At 48.3% G+C, this 21906-nt stretch overlaps 1 protein-coding gene across 1 annotated transcript; it reads left to right on the forward strand.

The window, feature by feature from the left end:
* Nucleotides 1-1234: 1234 nt before the first annotated feature.
* LOC116464368 (DNA-directed RNA polymerase I subunit RPA1) lies at nt 1235-21785 on the forward strand. Its single transcript, XM_032147622.2, has 14 exons — nt 1235-1631; nt 6723-6872; nt 8021-8204; nt 11778-11860; nt 11978-12136; nt 13757-13855; nt 15266-15415; nt 15544-15626; nt 16577-16742; nt 17671-17892; nt 18763-18977; nt 20110-20277; nt 20743-20878; nt 21348-21785. The coding sequence occupies exons 1-14, from the start codon at nt 1353-1355 to the stop codon at nt 21522-21524; spliced, it is 2271 nt and encodes a 756-aa protein (XP_032003513.2). The 5' UTR covers nt 1235-1352; the 3' UTR covers nt 21525-21785.
* Nucleotides 21786-21906: the final 121 nt, after the last annotated feature.

A 21906-nucleotide genomic window follows, 5' to 3' on the forward strand; every position in this document is an offset into this window, starting at 1 on the left:
CTGATTTCATTCACTGGATGTACTGGGTGCTCATTCTGTGTCTGTACATGTAGATCTGCCTCGTTCTTTTTAACCCCTCCTGTGTTGTATTCAGTGATATGGATATACCACAGATGACTTAACTGTCCCTCTGTTAGTGGATGTTTAGATTATTACCTGGTTTTTACTATTCTAAACAGTGCTATGGTGAACACCCATTTCTGTATATGTTAGTGTACTTTCATTGACATATCTTTTTGTTATTATTATTATTGTAGAGCTGGGGTTTCACTGTGTTGCCCCGGCTGGTCTCGAACCCCTGGCCTCAAGTGATCCTCCTGCCTTAGCCTCCCAAAGTGCTGAGATTACAGGCATGATCCACCATGCCTGGCCAAGTATATGTTTTAGATAAATTCTTAAAGTACAATTGCTGGGTCAAAGGATATAGACATTTCAATACACTTTTTTAAAATCCATTTTATTTTTAAGACTTTTTTTAAGGTTAATACAGGCTTAGTATAAATAATAATTCCCATAGATATTGCTGCCCTTCTTGGTTTAAGAAAACATTGCAGATTTTTTCACCCTAGCATAGTTTATGACCAGAAAGTAAATTATACATTTCTAGAATGTTAGTGCAAGAGGAGACTTCAGTTCCTCTTGTCTGGGTCCCTTATGTTTTTTTTTCATTGAGATATAATTCATATTCAACATAAAATTTACCATTTTATGAGGTAGGAGGATTGCTTGTGGCAACACAGTGAGACCCCCATCTCTATTAAAAAAAAAAAAATAGGCTGGGCGAGGTGGCTCACGCCTGTAATCCCAGCACTTTGGGAGGCCAAGGTGGCCGGATCACGAGATCAGGAGTTTGAGACCAGCCTGACCAACCTGGTGAAACCCTGTCTCTACTAGAAATACAAAAATTATCCAGGCATGGTGGCACGTGCCTGTAATCCCAGCTAGTCAGGAGGTTGAGGCAAAAGAATCGCTTGAACCCAGGAGGTGGAGCTTGCAGTGAGCCAAGATCGTGTCATCACAATCCAGCCTGGGCGACAAAGCAAGATTCCGTCTCAATAAATGAGTGGAATGGAATGGAATGGAATGAGATGGAGATGGAGATGGAGGTGGAGGTGGAGGTGGAGGTGGCGATGGAGATAGATAGAGATGAGGTGGAGATGGCGATGGAGATAGATGGAGATGAGGTGGAGATTGCGATGGAGATAATTGCGATGGAGATAGATGGAGATGAGGTGGAGATTGCGATGGAGATGTAGATGGAGATGAAGATAGATGAAGATGGAAATGGAAATGGTGGCACACGCCTATAGCCCTAGCGACTTGGGAGGCTGAATATAAGGCTGCAGTCAGCTATGATTGTGCCACAGCACTCCAGCCTAGGTGACAGAGCAAGACCCTGTCTCTTTTTTTATTTTTTTTTTAAGGACCATTTCAAAGTGTATAAGTCGGTTTTTAGTGTATTCACTATGTTGTGCAACCATCATCACAGTGTAATGCCAGAACATTTCCATCACTCCAAAAAGATGATGTGTACTAATAGGTATAGCAGTCAGTCCCAATTCCTCCTTCCTTCTCATCCCCTGACAACTACTTTCTACCCGTATGAATTAAGCCTGTTTTGGACATTTCACGTAAGTTGTATCAAACAATATGTAGCCTTTTATGACTTATTTCTTTTACTTAATGTTTTCCAGTTCCATCCATTTTGTAGTGTGTAATAGTACTTTATTCCTCTTTATGGATGAATAACATTCCATTGTTTTCTCTGTATCCATTTGTCAGTTGATAAATGGATACTTTGGATTGTTTCCATTTTTTGGATACTACAAATAAACCTGCAATGAACATTTGTGTACCAGTTTTTGTATGAACATGTGTTTTCAGTTTTCCTGGGTATATGCCTAGAAGTAGAATTGCTGCATCATATAGTAATTCTATATTCAACTTTTCTGAGGAACTTTCAAACTATTTTTCAAATCAGCTGTACTATTTTACATTTCTACTAACGATGTGTGAAGGTCTCAGTTACTCCACATTTTCACCAACACTTATTTTTTGTTCTTTTTTTTCCTTTATAGATTCTACTTCTAATTCTAGTTCTATTTCTACCACTGCTGCCGTTACTTCCTCCACTGAAGTCTTGAACCCCTGAAAGTCATACTTGAGGGTTGGAATCAACTTGTTCCAAACTCCTGTTAATATTGATATTCCTCCCATGAATCACAAATTTTTTAATGACATCTAGAATGGTGAATCATTTCCAGAAGGTTTTCCATTTACTTTGCCCATATGCTTCAGAAGAATCACTATCTATGGCAGCTATAGCCTTAATGAAATGTATTTCTTAAATAATAAGGCTCAAAAGTCAAAATAACTCCTTTATCCGTGGGCTGCAGAATGGATGTTGTGTTAGCAGGCATGAAAACAGCATTAATTTCCTTGCATATCTTCAGAGCTCTTGGGTGACCAGATGCATTATCAGTGAACAGTAGTAATATTTTGAAGGAACCTTTTTTTCAGAGCAGTAGGTCTCAACAGGGACTTGAAATATTCAGCAAAACATGCTGTAAACAGATGTGCAGTCACCCAGGCGTTGTTGTTCCACTTATAGGCACAGGCAGAGTAGATTTAGCATAATTCTTAAGGGCCCTAGGATTTTTCACAATGGTAAATGTTCATTGGTTTCAACTGAAAGTCACCAGCTGCATTAGCCCCTAACAGGAGAGCCAGACTGTCCTTTGAAGCTGTGAAGCCAGACTTCTCTCTAGCTGTGAAAGTCCTATAGATGGCATCTTCTTCCAACAGAAGGCTCTTTCGTCTACATTGCAAATCTGTTGTTCAGTGCAGCAACCTTCATCAGTGATCTTAGCTAGATCTTCTTCTCGCTTAGCACTAGCTTCTTTTTTTTTTTTTTTCTTTTTGAGATGGAGTCTCGCTCTGTTGCCCAGGCTGGAGTGTAATGGCGCGATCTCGGCTCACTGCAACCTCCAATTCCCTCGTTAAAGCAATTCTCCTGCCTCAGCCTCCCGAGTAGCTGGGATTACAGGCATGTGCCACCATGCCCAGCTAATTTTTGTATTTTTAGTAGAGACAGGGTTTCACCATGTTGGCCAAGATGGTCTCGATCTCCTGACCTTGTGATCCGCCCAGCTCAGCCTCCCAAAGTGCTGAGATTACAGGTGTGAGCCACTGTGCGCCTGGCCATTTTTTTTTTTTTTTTTAAATAAATTTGAGATGGAGTCTCGCGCTGTTACCCAGGCTGGAGTGCAGTGGTGCAATCTCAACTCACTGCAACCTCCACCTCCCAAGTTCAAGTGATTTCTTCTGCCTCAGCCTCCCTGGTAGCTGGGATTACAGGCGTGCACCACCATGCCCGGCTAATTTTTGTATTTTTAGTAGAGACGGGGTTTTACCATGTTGGCCAGGCTGGTCTCAAACTCCTGAGCTCAGGTGATCCACCCACCTCGGCCTCCCAAAGTTCTGGGATTACAGGCGTGAGTCACCACACCCGGCCAGCACTAGCTTCTTTACCTTGTGCTGAGATGTTATAAAGACAGCCTGTTTCCTTAAGCCCTGTGAACCAGCCTCTGCTAGCTTGAAACTTCTTCTGCAGCTTCCTCACCTCTCTCAGCCTTCATAGAATTAAAGAGAGTTAGGGCGTTGCTGTGAATTAGGATTAAGCTTTGGCTTACAGGAATGTTGTGGCTGGTTTGAGCATCTATCCAGACCATTAAAATTTTCTCCCTATCAGCAATAGGGTTGTTTTGCTCTCTTACCATTCACATATTCACTGAAGTGGCACTTCTAATTTCTTTCGAGAACATTTCCTTTGCATTTATAGTTTGGCTGTTTGGCACAAGAGGCCTAGCTGTCAGCCTGTCTCAGCCTCACTAAGCTTAATTGTTTCTAGCTTCTGAGTTAAAGTGAGAGACCCGTGAGTCTTCCTTTCACTTGAATACTTAGAGGCCACTGTAAGGTTATTAACTGGTTTAATTCCAATATTGTTGGGTCTCAGAGAATAGGGAGGCCCAAGGAGAGAGAGAAAGAGAGAGACAGACAGACAGACAGACATGGGGGACAGCCGGTTGGTGGAGCAGTCAAAATACCAACATTTAGAGATTAGGTTTGCCGTCTTATAAGATGTGCCAGCCTGGGGTGTCCCAAAACAACAATAGGAACATCAAAAATCACTGATCAGAGATCATCATAACAGATACAATAATAATGAAAAAGTTTGAAATATGGTGAGGATTACCAAAATGTGACACAGAGACACAAAGTGAGCACTTTCTGTTGGAAAAATGGTGCTGGACCTGCTCCACACAGGGTTGCCGTTAACCGTCCATTTGTAAAAAACCATGTTATCTGCAAAGGAGAACAAAATGAGATATGCCTGTATTTAGATTCTCTTTCTTTCAAGTATGTTAAGACTTTTTGATGTACAAGTTTTGCACTTCTTTGCCTAAATTTATTCTTTTTTTTTTTTTTTTTTTGATGCTAATGTAAATGGAACTCTTTTTTTTTTTGGCAGGGGAGGGGGGGAACAGAGCTTCACTCTTTGCTTCCCAGGCTGGAGTGCAGTGGCGTGATCTCGGCTCAGTGCAACCTCCGCCTCCCCAGTTCAAGCAATTCTCCTGTCTTAGCCTCCCGAGTAGCTGGGATTACAGGCAGCCGCCACCATGCCCAGCTAATTTTTGTATTTTTAGTAGAGACGGGATTTCACCATGTTGGCCAGGTTGGTCTCAAACTCCTGACCTTAGGTGATCCGCCTGCCTTGGCCTCGCAAAGTGCTGGGATCACAGGCGTGAGCCACCACACCTGGCCGGAACTTTTTCTTAACTTCATTGTCAGATTGTTCATTGCTAATATATAGAAAGAGAATTAATTTTTATATGTTGATCTTGTATCCTTCAGCTTTGAAGAAGTCATTTACAAGCTCTAATAATTTGTTTTGTTGGCACTTAAGGATTTTCCCTCTATAATATCATGCCATCTGCAAATGTAGTTGTACTTCTTTCTCTCTAATCTGAATGTCTTTTATTTCTTTTCTTGCCTAATTGCCCTGGCTAGAACCTCTAGTACATTGGTGAATAGAAATGGCAAGTGTAGACATCCTTGTCTTGGTCCTGACTTTAGGCAGAAGGCACCCAGTCTTCCATCATTGAGCATGTTAGTGGTAGGTTTTTCATAGGTGCCTCCCTTTATTAGGTTGGTGATGTCTCCTTCTGTTCCTAGTCTGTTGAGTATTTTTATCCTGAAAGGGTGTTGGAGTTTATCAAATGCTTTTCTGCCCCCTTGGTTTTATAGATGAAGTGGCAGGTCACATTTCCCTGCCCTTGTATGGGTGTGTTTCTGTTACCTTTCACACCAAGTTCCAGTCTTGACTATGCCTAGCCTAGGGGGTCCCCACTGTGCATGTGGCACCTTGGTTGAGGTGCAGCTTGAAGTAGGCACCCCAGGGAAGCGTCACTGTCCTGCCTTTGCTCCTTCACCCCACTCACCGCAGAGTGCTGGCCTTCCATGGAGCTGAGGCATGGAGAGTGTGGGTCATAACCTTTCTGGTCATCTTCTGCTGAGAAAACGGAATATTTTCTGCTCTCCTGCTCTCTTTAATGATGCTGTTGTCCATTGTCCCCTGCTGCTGGTGCACGTGGGTGAAAAGGCAGCTGCCCTTATAACTGCCCTGTCCCGTTGCCCACTCTTTTTTTTTTTTTTTGAGGCAGTGTCCCACTCTCTCACCCAGGCTGGAGTGCAGTGATGTGATCTTGGCTAACTACAATCTCTGCCTTCTGGATTCAAGCGATTATGGTGCCTCAGCCTCCTGAGTAGCTGGAAGTATAGATGCATGCCACCATGCCCGGCTAAATTTTGTATTTTTAGTAGAGACGGGGTTTCACCATATTGGCCAGGATGGTCTCGATCTCTTGACCTCGTGATCCGCCGGTCTCAGTGCTGGGATTACACGCGTGAGCCACCGCGCCCTCATTGCACACATCTAAAGACACTACTTTGTGGGGCCTGCTGCAGGCACATTAAGCACTGTTGATGGCGGTTAGTCTCCCAGCCCTGGAGCCTGTCACACCTGCCTGTCTGCCCCTGCCCTGCTTCATCTCTTGGAATGTGTGCACCTGCATTCAGCCCTTCTGTAGCCAACTTTGGTTAACTCCAGATAAAGCTGTGTCCCTTTGAGCTCTCTGCAGAGCAGCTGCTTGAGAAAGTGCTTCTCTTGGCTTCCTGTTAGCAATTGCTTGTTGGGTGGATGTCCCCTCTGAGGGATCCAACTGGGGCTGGGGAAAGATTCCTTGGCCTTTCAGTAGCTATAATTAATTCCAGTCATAGTAAAGAAATATCTGAGTATGTGGCATAAAATGAAAACACTTTACTTTTTCCTCTCCTTCCTTTGGTCTATTTAGGAATTTAATTCAAGTCTAGGGGATTATTCACTTTAAGAACTATTTTAGAGAGTAAAAATCCCAGTGAAGTTCTTTCTCGTGTATTTTTGTTTTCATTCCTCATTGGTTTAAATAAAAACTGAGATCACCTTGTCCTATGGAGGTGGACCTGTCTGTTTTTCTTGCCATACCTGAGATCATCAGAAATGGCATTGCGAGGGCAGGAGGTCCTGAAAGGGAAGCTCTCAACTCTTCTTTTTGCCATCAGTTTGTCCTCTTTTTGCCATCACTTTTCTTTTTGCCATCAGTTTGTCCTCTTTTTCTTTGCAGGTTGTGTCAACGCTGCTCATAAATATAATCCCAGAGGACCACATCCCACTGAACTTATCAGGAAAGGCAAAAATCACCGGGAAAGCCTGGGTGAAGGAAACTCCTCGATCCATTCCTGGCTTTAACCCTGACTCAATGTGCGAGTCCCAGGTATGGCTGTCCAGCTGTGTGGAGTGGAGACTTGTAGTCCTGGGGTTAGACAGATTGGTTTAAAACGGAGACAGAAATGGAGGCACATTCACAGAAGCAGGTACTGTGCCTCAGAAGAGAAGGCGTTGTGCCTGAGTTGGTGTCAGCTTTTGTTTTGGAAAGGTTTTGGGTTGATCTCCAGCATTTGACCCTCAGTATAAAACTCACAAGCAGTTTAGGAAGGCTTCTCCTGCAAAAGGCTGAAATTGATTATGCAAAGGTTGGCAACGCAGAGTCCTGTTTTCCCGCAAGACTGCTGAGTGGCTTGAGATAAACTGGTGTAAGACTCCACACCCCAAACTCTGAGCCTTAGGAACCAGGCCGCAAAAGGGCAGGTCCAGGGCAGAGGGAGCTGTCCACACTGAATATTTCCAAGGCCTCTGCGTGTTCCCTGTGGAGAAGTCTTTCCAGGTCCCCAGTGCACAACGCGTTATTGCAGAGTCTTAATGGACAGTCCATTCACCCCTGAAACTGCCAGGTTTCTTTTCCTTTATAGACCATATGCTTCATGGATGCTACATTATGCAGCTAGAAATGCTTTTCTTTTCATTAGCTTCTAATGCTTTAACCCAGCTTTGAGGGTAACCTGAAGGCCTGAATAACCCACATTCAGGCCTTAGAGGATGTTAGGAAGATTTTGTTGTTACTCCCAGGGTTCAAGGGAGGAAGTACCTAGGCCAGAGGCACAGTTACGAGGTTGAAGCTCACCACTTCAGGAAGACCTTGTGACTAGAAGATCCCATGTCCAGTCACAGGTCTTTGTCAAGGATACTTGACCTCAAGTCAGCATGGGTGGGTGTGGGGAGTAGGGGATATAAAACACATGGAGAGAAAGAGTGTGAGTGTGTGTATATCTATGTGGTATAGTCCCTGAAGGGAACTGTATATGCTGGTCTGTATATGCTTGCCTCCATTATATTAAAAAATAATAATATATATAGAGAGAAAATACTAGTTTCACATACGCCCTACCTTTTTTCCATGAAGGATTCTAGGTGGGTCACAGTAGAGGGACTTGTACAACGAGGGTCACACACGGAGTAGCGGGTGGGTGGCTCCCACAGGAGGCATCGCCCGCAACCCGGCATTGGTGGCCTTGCCCTCCGCAGGTGATCATCAGGGAAGGGGAGCTGCTCTGCGGAGTGCTGGACAAGGCGCACTACGGGAGCTCTGCCTACGGCCTGGTCCACTGCTGCTATGAGATCTATGGAGGCGAGACCAGCGGCAAGGTTCTAACCTGCCTGGCCCGCCTCTTCACTGCCTACCTGCAGCTCTACAGAGGCTTCACGTTGGGTAAGTGCCAGGCTCGCTGCCCTGGGGCAGTGACCAGTCAGCGCAGCCGCCTGGCCGTCTCCCGGGCTCAGGGCAGAGAGAGCCGTCCACACTGAAGATTTCCAAGGCCTCTGCGTGTTCCCATTGCAGAAGTCTTTCCAGGTCCCCAGTGCACCACGCTTTATCACAGGGTCTTAACGGATAGTCCATTCACCCCCAAAACTGCCAGGTTTCTTTTCCTTTATAGACCATATGCTTCATGTGTGCTACATTACGCAGCTAGAAATGCTTTTCTGTGTCCTCTCGGGAAGAAGCTGGGAAGCAACTAGGCTCCTCCTACAAAGGCGCCCTCACTTGGCCACCCCTCTCCTCCACAGCCGGTGTTTATTCCCCTTCACAGTGCAGAACGGCACCCTTGTGCCCATTTCCATTCTGTTCCTTTCCTAACCCCTCCCTTTACAGGTTTCTGTCCTTGAACTGATTTCTCATACTCGTACAACCCCATTCCCTGCTACACAAGTGCCCTTTCAGAATTCTCGGGGCCCATCCCACCCCACAGAGGGGCTTCCTGTTGTCAGAACTGCCCACTGCCGGCCAGGCACGGTGGCTCACACCTGTAATCCCAGCACTTTGGGAGGCCGAGGTGGGCAGATCACTTGAGCCCAGGAGTTCGAGACCAGCATGGCCAACATGGAGAAATCCTGTCTCTACTAAAAATACAAAAATTAGCCAGGTGTCGTGGCATGCATCTGTAATCCCAGCTACACAGGAGGCTGAGGCGGGAGAATTGCTTGAACCCAGAAGGCAGAGGTTGCAGTGAACCAAGACTGCGCCATTGCACTCCAGCCTGGGTGATAGAGCAAAAGAACTGCCCACACCTTCCCACTGCAGCGGGGCCATCAGCACTCTTGGAAACACTATGCTGGGCAAACCTGTCGGGGTGATCCTAAGACAGGAAGAGGAACTACCTTGTTTGCACCCCAGAAATGAGAGCACACTGTTTTAGGAAAATGGCTTTGATAAAGAGGCTTCACCTTAGGTGAGTGCTGGGCTCACTGCCCTGGGGCTCCCCTGAAGCAGTCACCTGGCCCCTTCTAGTGTGGGCTTGAGATCAGATCTGTCCAAAGGCTCAGCCTCTGGCCAGGCTTATGGAGGATGCTGCACCTCCATGTACACAGAGCAGGGTCCAGCCCTTCCACAGTCTCGTTAGGGGGATGCGAGATGCTGCATGTCAGGCATGCACCGCAGTGTGCATAGGCGTTGTCTGGTTCGTGGTGGAAGTAAGGCTCCTCTGCTTCACAGACCCACTCGTGTGCAGACAGAGTAGGAGTCTCAGCGTAGGGCCTGTGGACCTGCACCTACTGCAGCTAGAGTTTGTTCATTGGCCCACACTGGGGCCTGCATTATACATTTTATTCTATTTTAATTGTATCATATATTTAATTATGGAAAGGTTAAAAAAAAAAAGTATACGTGAAGATAATTTAAAATCACCCAGCATGCATTTGTCGGAGATAACCACTAATAGTAATTTGATGTTTGTTTTTCTAGACTTTTCTAGTACAAATACATTTGGAAAAAGTGGGATCCTACGCTACATACTCTACTTCCCTTACCCACCCACCCACCAAATGTCCAAATGTATTTATAAATGTCCTTTGGGATCAGCTAATACAAATCTACATCCTCATGTCTGGTAACTACAGATTATTCCATTCTTATGGATATATCATAGTTTATTTAACCAGTTCCTATAATTAAACATTTAGGCTGCGTCTAGATTTTCACATTATTGCTGGGATGAGCATCCTTGAACAAACATCTTGGCTTATATGTCCCATTATTTTACCAGGATAAGGATTATAAGTGAAGTCTGTTTGGCAGCTGAAACTCACCTTCCCCCATCTTAATTCCACTAAGAGACCTGCGCCACTTCTGGGGACATCTGTGTCCAAGATCACCCACTTCCAGTTGGGAACCAGAGTAGAGTCCCTTCCAGGATAACCAAAGAAAGTGAAGCATGATGACTACACCCCATGAAATGTATATTTCAATTTCAAATGGTGACCTAGAATAAGCACAAGGATTTCTGCTAAGTAGAAAAAATCAGAGCGCTTGTGAAACAAAAATAGAGGAAGATCCCACACCCAGCTCATCATGAGGAACAAACTTAACAAAGGTGCCAGGCTTTAGCTCTGCTCAGTGCATGGTACAAAGAGCAGTTGGTCCCTTGAGTGTGAAGATGATCCAGAGGCTCAGGGCTGCAAGAGGAAGCAGGGCCAAGCTGGGAGTGGGGCTACGAGGGGGAACAGGCGAGAGATTGACTTCACTCCAGCCCATCTCAGCTAGCGGGGTCCATAAAGGGTACAGCTAGATGGCCTGGAGCTGACCCCATGGGAATGCCCACTTTCATGGTGTGGCCTGCTTACAGAGGAACTGTTTCTTTCCCCTTCTGTTCACACATGTTCTTAGAAGCCCTCCAGGACCTTGCATTAGGAATTCCAAATATTTCAGCCCCATCTTTTGAACAGTACACCTGCTGTTTTCTTTCCCACTCAGATCTTGGCTGAGGGACTTTTGAGTCCAGTAGCACTTACAGTTACAGAAAAGAACTGGTTTTGGCCAGGCGCAGTGGCTCACTCCTGTAATCCCAGCACTTTGGGAGGCCGAGGCAGGTGGATCATGAGGTCAAGAGATCGAGACCATCCTGGCCAACATTGTGAAACCCTGTCTCTACTAAAAATACAAAAATTAGCTGGGCATGGTGGCGTGCACCTGTAGTCCCAGCTACTGGAGAGGCTGAGGCAGGAGAATCACTTGAACCTGGGAGGCGGAGGTTGCAGTGAGCCGAGATCACGCCACTGCACTCCAGCCTGGGCAACAGAGCAAGACTCTGTCTCAAAAAACAAACAAACAAAAACACTAGTTTGATCAAGAGTTGATGTGGAAAGACCTACTGCTGCCCAGGATGAGGAATTCCTCAACCCTTTGAGCCAGAAGGGCAGGCTTCACTGAAGTGACCCAGGCTGTCATCCTCCTGAAGCAATGCTGAGGGACCTGCGGTAGTGGTCCTTGTCACCCAGGCTTGGGTGTGTCTGTGTGTGTGCCTACACAGGTATACTCAGCTACGTAGGGTGGCCCCTGTGACATATGACTTCTGGGACCCCAGACTGAGATGTTCTGTCTCTCTCTCTCTTTTCTCTGAGCTTATCTTTTCATCCAAAACCTCTTCTTCACCTTCAGCCTATTCATCCAACACATATCTATGGAATGGAGATAGTATAGCTGGTGGCTAAGAACATGAATTTGGGACCCAGGCCTGAGTTTACTTTCTACCCATATGGCCACGAGAAAGTAGCCCAATTTTGAACCTGAGTTTTGTCATTTGTAAAATGGAGATTATAAGGTTTGGGCTCTGGTAAGCACCTAAGAGATGCTGGCAATCTGTTAATAATAATGTTAATATCATCTTCATTACTCAGGTATTTCCTGCATCTGTGGCACTGGGCTCTGTGCTCTGGCCTTACTGAGTTTAGTCTGGTGGGAGAAATCAGGCCTGAGGTCCCCTACAAGCTTGTCTGTTTCACTTCACAGGCGTGGAAGACATTTTGGTGAAGCCAAAGGCAGATGTCAAGAGGCAACGTATCATTGAAGAATCCACCCACTGCGGGCCCCGGGTAAGGAGGGACTCTGAGGCCGTGGCCTGCCCTAGAGGGGTGAAGTGTGTGCCGAGTCAAAACCCACACCCTCCTCGTTTGGCCTCAGCCTCCGATGTGTTTCTGATCTCATTCTAGGCTGTCAGGGCTGCATTAAACCTGCCAGAAGCCGCATCATATGATGAGGTCCGAGGAAAATGGCAGGATGCCCATCTGGGCAAGGACCAGAGGGATTTTAACATGATTGATCTGAAGTTCAAGGAGGAAGTGAACCATTACAGCAATGAGATTAACAAGGTTAGCCCAGCATTGCATGCATTTATCCCCACCACTATGAATGCTGATTTTTTTAGAAATTACATTTTGATTCTCGCCCAGGCCCTACGGAGCACTTTGGCTGTTTTAACAGCTGACTAGGTGAGACGCGAGGTGGGATGGGTAGAACTCGTTGTTTTGAAGGGCCCAGGGCATTGTTCCCTGCCCCAGTTAGGGTCTATACAGGCCTGGGAATAGTGCCGAGAGAGAATGCTTTGTGCTGTTTTTCTTTTTAAACGTTTTTATTTTGGGGTGACTGCATTAAAGGGGCTGAATGGGGCCACCAGGGGTGAATAAGCAGGGTGAGGGACCCAGATCGCCCCTGCTGCTCGTGCAGCAGAGCCAGGAGTGAAGGCTCAGGTTCCAGTCCTGGCTCTGCCTTGAACTTGCTGTGTGACCTTGGGCAAGTAAGATAACCGGTCCCTGCCTTGGTTTCCTCACCTGGAAGTGGGGCTGTGAGGGGCACCACCTCACATGGCTGCAGAGAGGCTTCAGGAGCTACTAGTACACAATGCCAAGCCAGTTCCTGGGCAGTTGAGAAAGGAGAGGGAAATCTCTGCATGAGCTGAAACCACAGCCTGCTTTTCTCTGCCTTTCTGCCCCAGAGCCAGGGTTCTCCATCCTGCTGCTTGGAGGAGCTGGCCTGGCCCTCACCCTGCCTCCTGGGCCCTGGGGCCCAGCCTGAGGAGTGGGGAGGAGGAGGCAATGCCAACGCTCATCGAAAGTCAAAGTTCGTCTGTAGTGCTCTCTTGCCTGGCTTTTAGCATCCCTTAGGCTGCTGAGAAGACCGACCTCACATGGGGACAGGTTCCATCCTTGAGGGGTTTTGTTGACAGGAGCTTTCCTAGCACCTCCCTGAGAACCAGGAAGCTCAGCTTCTAGGGCTGACTGGGAATGCTAGGAGTAGGGAAGTTGTCTTCAGATGCATCTCAGAATGGTTCCTTGTCCCTCCAGTTACCCTCTTCCCACCACCTCCACCCACCCAGGCTCTGCCTGTCCTGTGTTGGGCTGAATCTGTGGAATTCCAGGCACAGGCTAGAAGCCCCAGACTCAGAGCCGCCTTCTCAGCATCTCCCCAGGATCCCCCTGAAGGGGCATGCTTGGTTCTGCTGGCTCTTGAGCTAAGACAGAGCTTCCTACATGGGGCTTGGGTGGCATGTTCCTAAATGTGACATGATGCGGATGTTGGTATTCACACTGGGAGAGGACCCAGGCCAGGCTCTGCTGGGCGAATCAAGGGCATCACCTTAAATTTTATTCTTCTCCAGCTTCTTGTTAGAATCACGAACTAGATCTGCCAGCCCCTCTGCTTCTCCTTTTCCTTCTCCCTTTTTGCTGCTCTTTGGCCAATGAATGAAACCTCGGGGATCCTGGCAGAGGAAGTCCAGGGAGTGCAGGGCAGGGAGCACCTGTTTGACCTCTCAGGGGTTCCAGGGAAGGATAAATGCCAAATGAGGCTTTCTCTTACCTCGAGTGGGATTTGGTACTTAGGTCTGAATAAATATTCTGGCTGTATTGCTTCTGCCTCCTGGATTTACATCCTGATTCTGGGATTTTTAAAGGAGGTGACGTCACTGACCACTGTGCTGATTTAATCTGCAGGCATGCATGCCTTTTGGCCTACACAGACAGTTCCCAGAGAACAGCCTGCAGATGATGGTGCAGTCAGGAGCCAAAGGTTCAACCGTGAACACGATGCAGGTATGTGCAGAGGCGGGTTGGCAGCTTTACAGGTGTCAGCAAAGGCGGGGGATAGCAGGAGGTGGTTTCGGTTTGTTCCCTATGAAACATGGCAAGTACTGAAAAAGAGAAAAGCGTGTAGAAATCACTATAGGAGCTAACCAGTGTTAACATGCCAATGTTAAAGGCAGATGTAGTTATGAATATGCAGATGGGATATGTATAACATAGATACATATTATAAATTTACAAACTGTACTATTGCATATATTCACGTTATATAGATACATTATGTATACTCATACAATTTTCACGTAATTTTGCATGATCTTTTCATCTTTTCTTTTTTTCTTTTTTTCTTTTTTTTTTTGAGATGGAGTCTTGCTCTGTCACCGGGCTGGAGTACAGTGGCGCAATCTCGGCTCACTGCAACCTCCGCCTTCCAGGTTCCAGAGATTCTCCTGCCTCAACCTCCCGAGTAGCTGGGACTACAGGCACATGCCACCACGCCCAGCTAATTTTTGTATTTTTAGTAGAGCCGGGGTTTCACCATATTGGCCAGGATGGTCTCAATCTCTTGACCTCGTGATCTTCTCGCCTCGACCTCCCAAAGTGCTGGGATTACAGGCATGAGCCACCGTGCCTGGCCAATCTTTTCTTAATATTAAATTATAAACATTGTCCTAGAGATTTCTTAACCTTAAACCTTGATGACCTTGAGAGGGTCTAAAGGCCCACCCCGTTGTCTGTTGAGTGTGACAACAGAAAGGCCGAAAGCCGTTAGGAAATCCCGACTACATCGAAACCTAGATATACCGCTCTCTGCAACACACCAAGAGTATTAACAGGCAGCTTTCTAAGCAAACAGCTCAGTAGCTTGAGTTCCCATTTTGTTGTTGTTGTTGTTGTGTTTTGTTTTGTTTTTAATTGAAAATAAGACAGAGTCTCCCTGTAATGCCCAGGGTGGTCTCAAACTTCTGGGCTCAAGGGATCCTCCTGCCTCAGCTCCGCAAAGTGCTAAGATTATAGATGTGAGCCACCACACCCGGCCCTGAGTTCCCTTTTGACTCTAGAATGTGAGGATCGCAGTAAATGGCTGTTTCCTGCAGGCCTCTCTTTCCCCCATCAGGACCCTCCAGTCCCTTACAGGTATAACATGAGATGCTTCTGAGACATGGCTCCTTTTATAGATAGCACCCATTTTCAACTGACCCCAAATGTGAAAATCCAGATCAGTCAACCAAAGGAAGGTATTTTTTTTTTTTTCTTAAAATGAAAGCTTCCTGGTTTGTTTAGAAATGTAGGTTAGCCTTCAAGAACTCAGTTTCCATGCAGCTTTTCTTCAAGGTTAGATTATACTTTCCCTCCTGGGACAAAGCACTGTTAAACACACGTGGATCTTCAGTTTCCTGTGGGTTTCCTGTCCTCCAGATCTCGTGCCTGCTGGGCCAGATTGAATTGGAAGGTCGGAGACCCCCGCTGATGGCGTCTGGCAAGTCACTGCCCTGCTTTGAGCCTTATGAGTTCACCCCCAGGGCTGGTGGCTTTGTCACTGGCAGATTCCTCACCGGCATCAAAAAAGTCCTAGGAGATCAGGGAAGGGAGTGGCCTGTCTGGTCAGGAAAGGCTGCTGGAGGTGTTGGCCTGAGCCCCTCAGGAAGCACGCTGTCCTCACTGTCACCTTTGGGACTTGGGTCCATTCTCTGCAGGAGTTCTTCTTCCACTGCATGGCAGGACGAGAGGGCCTGGTCGACACTTCTGTGAAAACCAGCCGCTCAGGCTATCTCCAAAGGTAAAATGTATCTGCCGTGCCCCTTGAGGTAGGGTGCCAGGGCCCGTCGTCTTTCACATTATATCAACAGCTCGTTTAAGATTCCTTGGATGAAAAAACTTTTGGAAAGTTTCCATGAATGGTCTGAGACAGGAAGCAGCAGACACTCTTCCCCTTCGCATGAGCTCAGAGGCTTATACAAAGGGCTCTGTGTTCTGAGGGTCTGCCATTCCCTGGGGGAAGCTATGGCTGTGGGAGAAGGTCTTCGGCAGTGGCAAGCTTGTCTTGCTTCCTGGAAGGCTCAGCTGCCAAGACAGTAGTGACTAACGTTGAGCTCTGTCCCCCACAGCTTGGGGTGGGGGGACAGTGACTCCTGGGAAGCCCCATTAGGGTGGCAGCAGGGCAAACCTAGGCAGAGTGTCCGGAGAGGTAAGCAAAGGGGCTAGGACCAGGGCAGAGAGCAGGAGAAGTTGAGATAAAACTGAGGAGAAATGCCACCAGCGGAGGGATTCACATCAGCATGTGGTTCCCAATACGCCTTAGTGTCCTTGGCAATCCCTGGGCTGACCAAGTTTAAGAATGCTTGACAGCTCCCCTGCTTCGCCTGCCTTGTGATTCTAAGGACACTGGTCTCTGGGGAGCTCTGCATTGTGGGAAGAGTGTAGGGTCAGGCAGTCATTTCAGCAGCTGGGGCTAGTTGGAAGCCCAGGTCTAGGGGTGGCAGCCAAGCCTCTCAGTAACATGGCTGCAGCCTCCTCCTCTTAGAAAACCATCAGGAAATGCAGCCCCTGGCTGGGGACACTGGAGAAAGCCCAGATCCCGGGGCATTGGATCCAGCCTGTTCTGAAGTCTTGTTTGCCTGCAGAACAGCAGCCCCCCTTTCCCTCCCCTCCACTGCCCCCAACCCTCATCAGAGGCTGCCCTGGGAAGGTGATGGGCCGGCGGGGACTGAGCCAATGATGTCCTTACAGGTGCATCGTCAAGCACCTGGAGGGACTGGTCGTGCAGTATGATCTCACGGTCCGTGACAGTGACGGCAGTGTGGTGCAGTTCCTGTATGGGGAGGATGGCCTGGACATCCCCAAGACACAATTCCTGCAGCCCAAGCAGTTCCCCTTCCTGGCCAGCAACTACGAGGTAGTGTGCTAGACCCCGGAGCCTGGGGGCTGAGCAGTGGGCCTCCCCCACTGAGGTTAGAGAACTGGAATGCACTGAGCTTTGCAACCCAGTCCAAGTGGCCATTGGAAAGTAGAGTGGGAAGGGTTTATAAGACACCGGTCAATGCCCTGAAATACTTGACCATTTCAAAGCCTGTGAACTTTCATCACCTGAGGTGGCTGGAGGGCACGAGCACCTCTGGAATCATACCTACTCTTTGGGGCCATTTGCCACATGCGGGGCCCTCAGCTAAAGCACACTATCAATACTATCCGTTTTCCTCCTCACTGCAACCCAGGGAAGTAGGCATTACTCTGCCCATTTTGCAGCTGAGGCAACTGAGTATCAAAGCATAAGTAAACAATCAGTTAGTGGCAGAGCCAGCATTTGAACATGGGCCCATCAGACACAAACTCATGATTTTCATCGTATACCTTAATGCCTTTGTAGTGACCATCACTGTTGACTGGGCAGTTACCTCATTTGGCAGATAGGGAAACTGAAACCGATGTGACCTGTCCAAGGTCATCAAGCTGATGGTAGAATTGAGGGTTGTGCTCTGGTGCTGAGTCCTTTCCATCCTGGTTCCTATCCCCGAGGTTGGCCATCACTCTTCCCCTCTTCCTTTCTTCCCAGAAACTCCCTTGTGCTCCTGGAGGGGCTCTGAGTGTGCTGCTTTCTTTCCTGTGTCTCCCTCTGCTCCCAAGACCATTGGTTCCCAAATCTGGTTTGCACAAAGTGAGGGCCCTGATTAACAATGGATGCTCAGCCTCTCTGAGAGTGGGTGCTCGGCCCCATCATGAGGGCTCCACACCAGCTACTTGGGTCCCCTGAATTTGTGCTCCATGGCCCTCTGTCACGCCCTCATCTCTTTGATCTCATGTGTGTGATTTGTTTGTTTGTTTAGGTGATAATGAAATCACAGCATCTCCATGAAGTTTTATCCAGAGCAGATCCCAAAAAAGCTCTCCGCCACTTCAGAGCTATCAAAAAATGGCAAAGCAAGCATCCCAACACCCTGCTGAGAAGAGGTGCCTTCTTGAGTTATTCCCAGAAAATTCAGGAAGCTGTGAAAGCCCTGAATCTTGAGAGTGGAAACCGCAATGGCCGCAGCCCCGGGACCCAGGAGGTGATGCAGGGAGGTGGTGTCCTTAATGTCCAGCATGTCCAGGCTTAGTCAGTGGGTGAGGGATGAGGGGCTGTTTTCCTAAGAGAAGGTAGAATCATGAACTCCAGCATCGTTCACCGTCAGTCAGAACAGAATGGTTCTCAAATGGGAATGTAAGGTGGGGACTCTTAACAAGGGTGTAGGCAGGGTTTGGGGGAACTAACTGGGGCCTGTGACTTTGGGTTCCCCACGATCCCAGGTATGAAGGAATGGGGAGCAGTCATGAGAAACGGAGAGGACAGCTATGTGCTAGGGCCACTGGACAGAGCCCTGGGTAGAGACCCACTAGAGGGGGGGTTGGGGATAAGTACCAGGATCCCCTTCCTCCTGGCTTTCCCTCTGCTGCTGGTACCTCCCATCAGCCAAGCACACCTGGGAGCTGGAAGCAGGGGATCTCTTTGAAGCAGTCACTTTGGGACAGCCTTGAGGGCACAGAGCGTGTGAAAGAGCCTGGATCCAGAAATAACCGTGGATCCAGCACAGTGACTGCATCCTAGCTGGCCTGAGACAGTCGTGGCTTTGCCTCTTATCCTAGCCTAATCATAACAATCTCCTGTTTCACTCTGAAAGAAGCCCAGTTTGCTCAGTAAATTACATGCTCTTCCTTCCTGGGTTTGAGTGGGCCAGGATGAAGAGCTGCTAGGCTTGTAGTCAAGCAGGGTACCCTAGGACAGGTTGAAGTCTCTCCCCGTTTTAAATGGGGAGATGGTTTCTCACTGCAGTCAGGTTTCTTTCTGTCTCCCTTTATTCTCATTGGAAGCCAATGCTTTTGATCCCTCTTATGCTACTGGGTATCCCTCTCACATAGCTGAGACCCATCCTTCTGTTCAGATGCTGAGGATGTGGTATGAGTTGGATGAGGAGAGCCGAAGGAAATACCAGAAGAAGGCGGCCGCTTGTCCTGACCCAAGTCTGTCTGTCTGGCGTCCTGACATCTACTTTGCGTCAGTGTCAGAAACATTTGAAACAAAGGTTGATGACTACAGTCAAGAGTGGGCAGCTCAAACAGAGAAGAGTTATGAGAAATCAGAGCTTTCTCTCGACAGGTATTGACAGTGATTTGTTGCACAACATGTGCAGGAGTATCTGCCTCCTAGCCCCTGCCCTACCCACTCCGGAAGAGGGCTGCCTCCTGGGTTTGAGACTCCAGCTAGAGGGAGGGCAGTAAGACAGCCAGGGGCACCGCACAAGCCCCGAGGGCCCAGGAGTGAACAAGTGCAGGGAGGCAGGAGTGGACACCCCCATCTGGGCCAAGATAGGGATAGTGGTCTGCTAGGACAGGCTTGCACAGACAGTGTCTGCTCTCTTGGATTTGGTGTGGTGGGTGGGGCTGCCTGAGAGTCAGGGAATCTGGTTGCTGTTCACCTGCTGCCAACCGTGTGACCCAGGGCAGGTCATTCATGCCCAGGCACACCAGGTCTTAACTTTTCATGAGGCCTCGGATCTGATTACTCCAGTGATCCTTTGAGCTTTGGGTTCCCATTTGAAGGCCTTAGCTTGGACTAGTACAGACAGACAGACACACACACACACACTAGTACAGACACACACACACACACACACACACACACACACACACACACACACAGTGTAGCTCAGTGCTCCTAGTGGATGTTCTTACAGGGTCAGGCTTCATAGGAAAAATGGTTAGTAAATTACAGAATTGTGCAGCATGAATACTTCTGATGTGGTCTGCAGCCATTTGCACTAACTAAAAATATAAACGCTCTCATCACCCCCATCCCCATAATGGCCTAGTGAACCTCTTTCTCATTTTTACAGCAGGAGGTTTAAGCCGTCTCCAAATTGTCATAATTGAGAAGAAAGAATGGATAAAGGAAAAAGTGAATAATGAACCCAGAAATTCTCCTGGTTAGGGGGCTTGTGGTAACAGGCCCAGAGTGGACATGTGACATTCTAGGGGCAAATATGAAGAGTCCAAGCATGAATGTCTAAAGCTTCAGCCACCCAGCTGAGATCTGTGCTGTGTAATTTTAGGACATCTCAGGGTCACTGGTGGGAATTTGAAGATTAGAGGGATCTTTTGCCTAGGAAAAACGAGTCCAGAAAGAGGTAGAGGTTTCAGGTTTCTGGTTTTGGGCAGCATTGACAGTCTGTGGTGTCTGTTCCTGACCCCTGCCACTAACCCCCCTCCCGACCCCCCACCGCCGTCTCTAGGTTGAGGACCTTGCTGCAGCTGAAGTGGCAGCGCTCACTGTGCGAGCCGGGCGAGGCCGTGGGCCTACTGGCTGCCCGGAGCATCGGAGAGCCCTCCACCCAGATGACCCTCAACACCTTCCACTTTGCAGGCAGAGGCGAGATGAACGTCACCCTGGGCATTCCAAGGTGTGGGGCACAAGGGAGCACGGGGTGGGGTCTGTGCTAGCCTCTCTTGGAGAAGGAGCCATTTAATGAGAGGGAGTGTGTGTGCGTGTGTGTGTGTGTGTGTGAGAGAGGGACAGGGTCTCATTAAAGTGGGGATCAGGGTTAGAATTTCCAGAGCCCAGCTGGATTCTTTGGTGCCCAGGCCTGGTAGGATCTCCATTTATCCCTCTGCCAACTCCTGCATCCAAGTTCCTGGGGATGCCCGTGAGACTGCACACTGCTGGGGGAAGGACTCAGGAACGTACATTGTTAACAAGCCCCACACAAGGTGCCTGGTTGCCCAACTCCAGGGGAACCATTCACATAGAACGTGCCCCCATGTGGCCCTGGGCCCTGGCCCTTCAGGTAAATATATGCGCTGGACAAGGGGAACGAGTGTGGGTCTGGTTGCCACTCATGATTGGATGTGCCCTTATTCTGTGACAGGTTGCGGGAGATTCTCATGGTGGCCAGTGCCAACATCAAGACGCCCATGATGAGCGTGCCTGTGCTCAACACCAAGAAAGCCCTGAAGAGAGTGAAAAGCCTCAAGAAGCAACTCACCAGGGTGTGCTTAGGGGAGGTAACGTCTCTCCTTCCCGGGTTGCATATGTGGTGAAGGCATGTTCCTATATCCTCCCCATGTGTGAAGAACAGGCTTTGCTTACTGCTCTGACCCTAGGCTCAGATTCCCACCAATGAGAGATAAGCTGTCTCTGCCAGGTGGTGAGCAGAGATGGATCAGGAAGCTTTTAAGAGAGTCGTTAGTTCCACAGCGTCCTCCTGTGCCTGAAAAATAAACCATTTCCTGAGTTTGCCTACCACCTCTTCTGAGGCCACTCCTAGGAGGTTCAGGCCACTCTCTGGAGGTGACTGCAGGCTGTGGGCCCCCCAGCAGATCCACACCAGTATAGCTCACCAGAGTTTCTTTGGGGTTTGGCCTGTGATCTCAGCTGCTGTCTCTGTAAACCTTTGGGCCTCGTAACCCACTCACATTGCACAGTCACCTAGGACCTGAACAAGTCAAGTTCTCTCTGTCCGTCTGGTTCCAGGTGTTGCAGAAAATTGACGTCCAGGAGTCCTTCTGTATGGAAGAAAAACAGAACAAATTCCGGGTGTACCAGCTGCGGTTTCAGTTCCTGCCACATGCATATTACCAGCAGGAGAAGTGCCTGAGACCCGAGGACATCCTGCGCTTCATGGAAACAAGGTCAGGGCTCAGGCTGTGATTGTCATTGACCTTGACCCAGAGAATGCGCTTGAACTGGGGCAGGAAGCACCTAGCCACAAGGCTCCTAGAGATTGAGTGCCTTTGCCCAAATGAGCCCTTCAAGGGAAGTGTTTAGGAAACAGAGGGCCTTGCAGCCTGATCTGGAAACCTGACCCCCAGTCTGCCTTGTGGGTGTGACTTTATTAGCCACATGTCACTCCCTGAGCCCATTTCTTCTCTTGGGTTGACGTCAGGATTCTTATCTTCCGGGGCTTGCAGGCATTAAGACATGGAAATGTAGGTGTGGTAAAGAGAAGGGAGCACCATCAAAGCAGTGCTTATGTGGTGTCAGAGCAGCACATGCTGTTAATGTTTGCTAGGATGTTACTCCAGGCAGTATA

Source organism: Hylobates moloch, unplaced genomic scaffold (genome assembly GCF_009828535.3).
Source record: "Hylobates moloch isolate HMO894 unplaced genomic scaffold, HMol_V3 SCAFFOLD_508, whole genome shotgun sequence".
NCBI lineage: Eukaryota > Metazoa > Chordata > Mammalia > Primates > Hylobatidae > Hylobates > Hylobates moloch.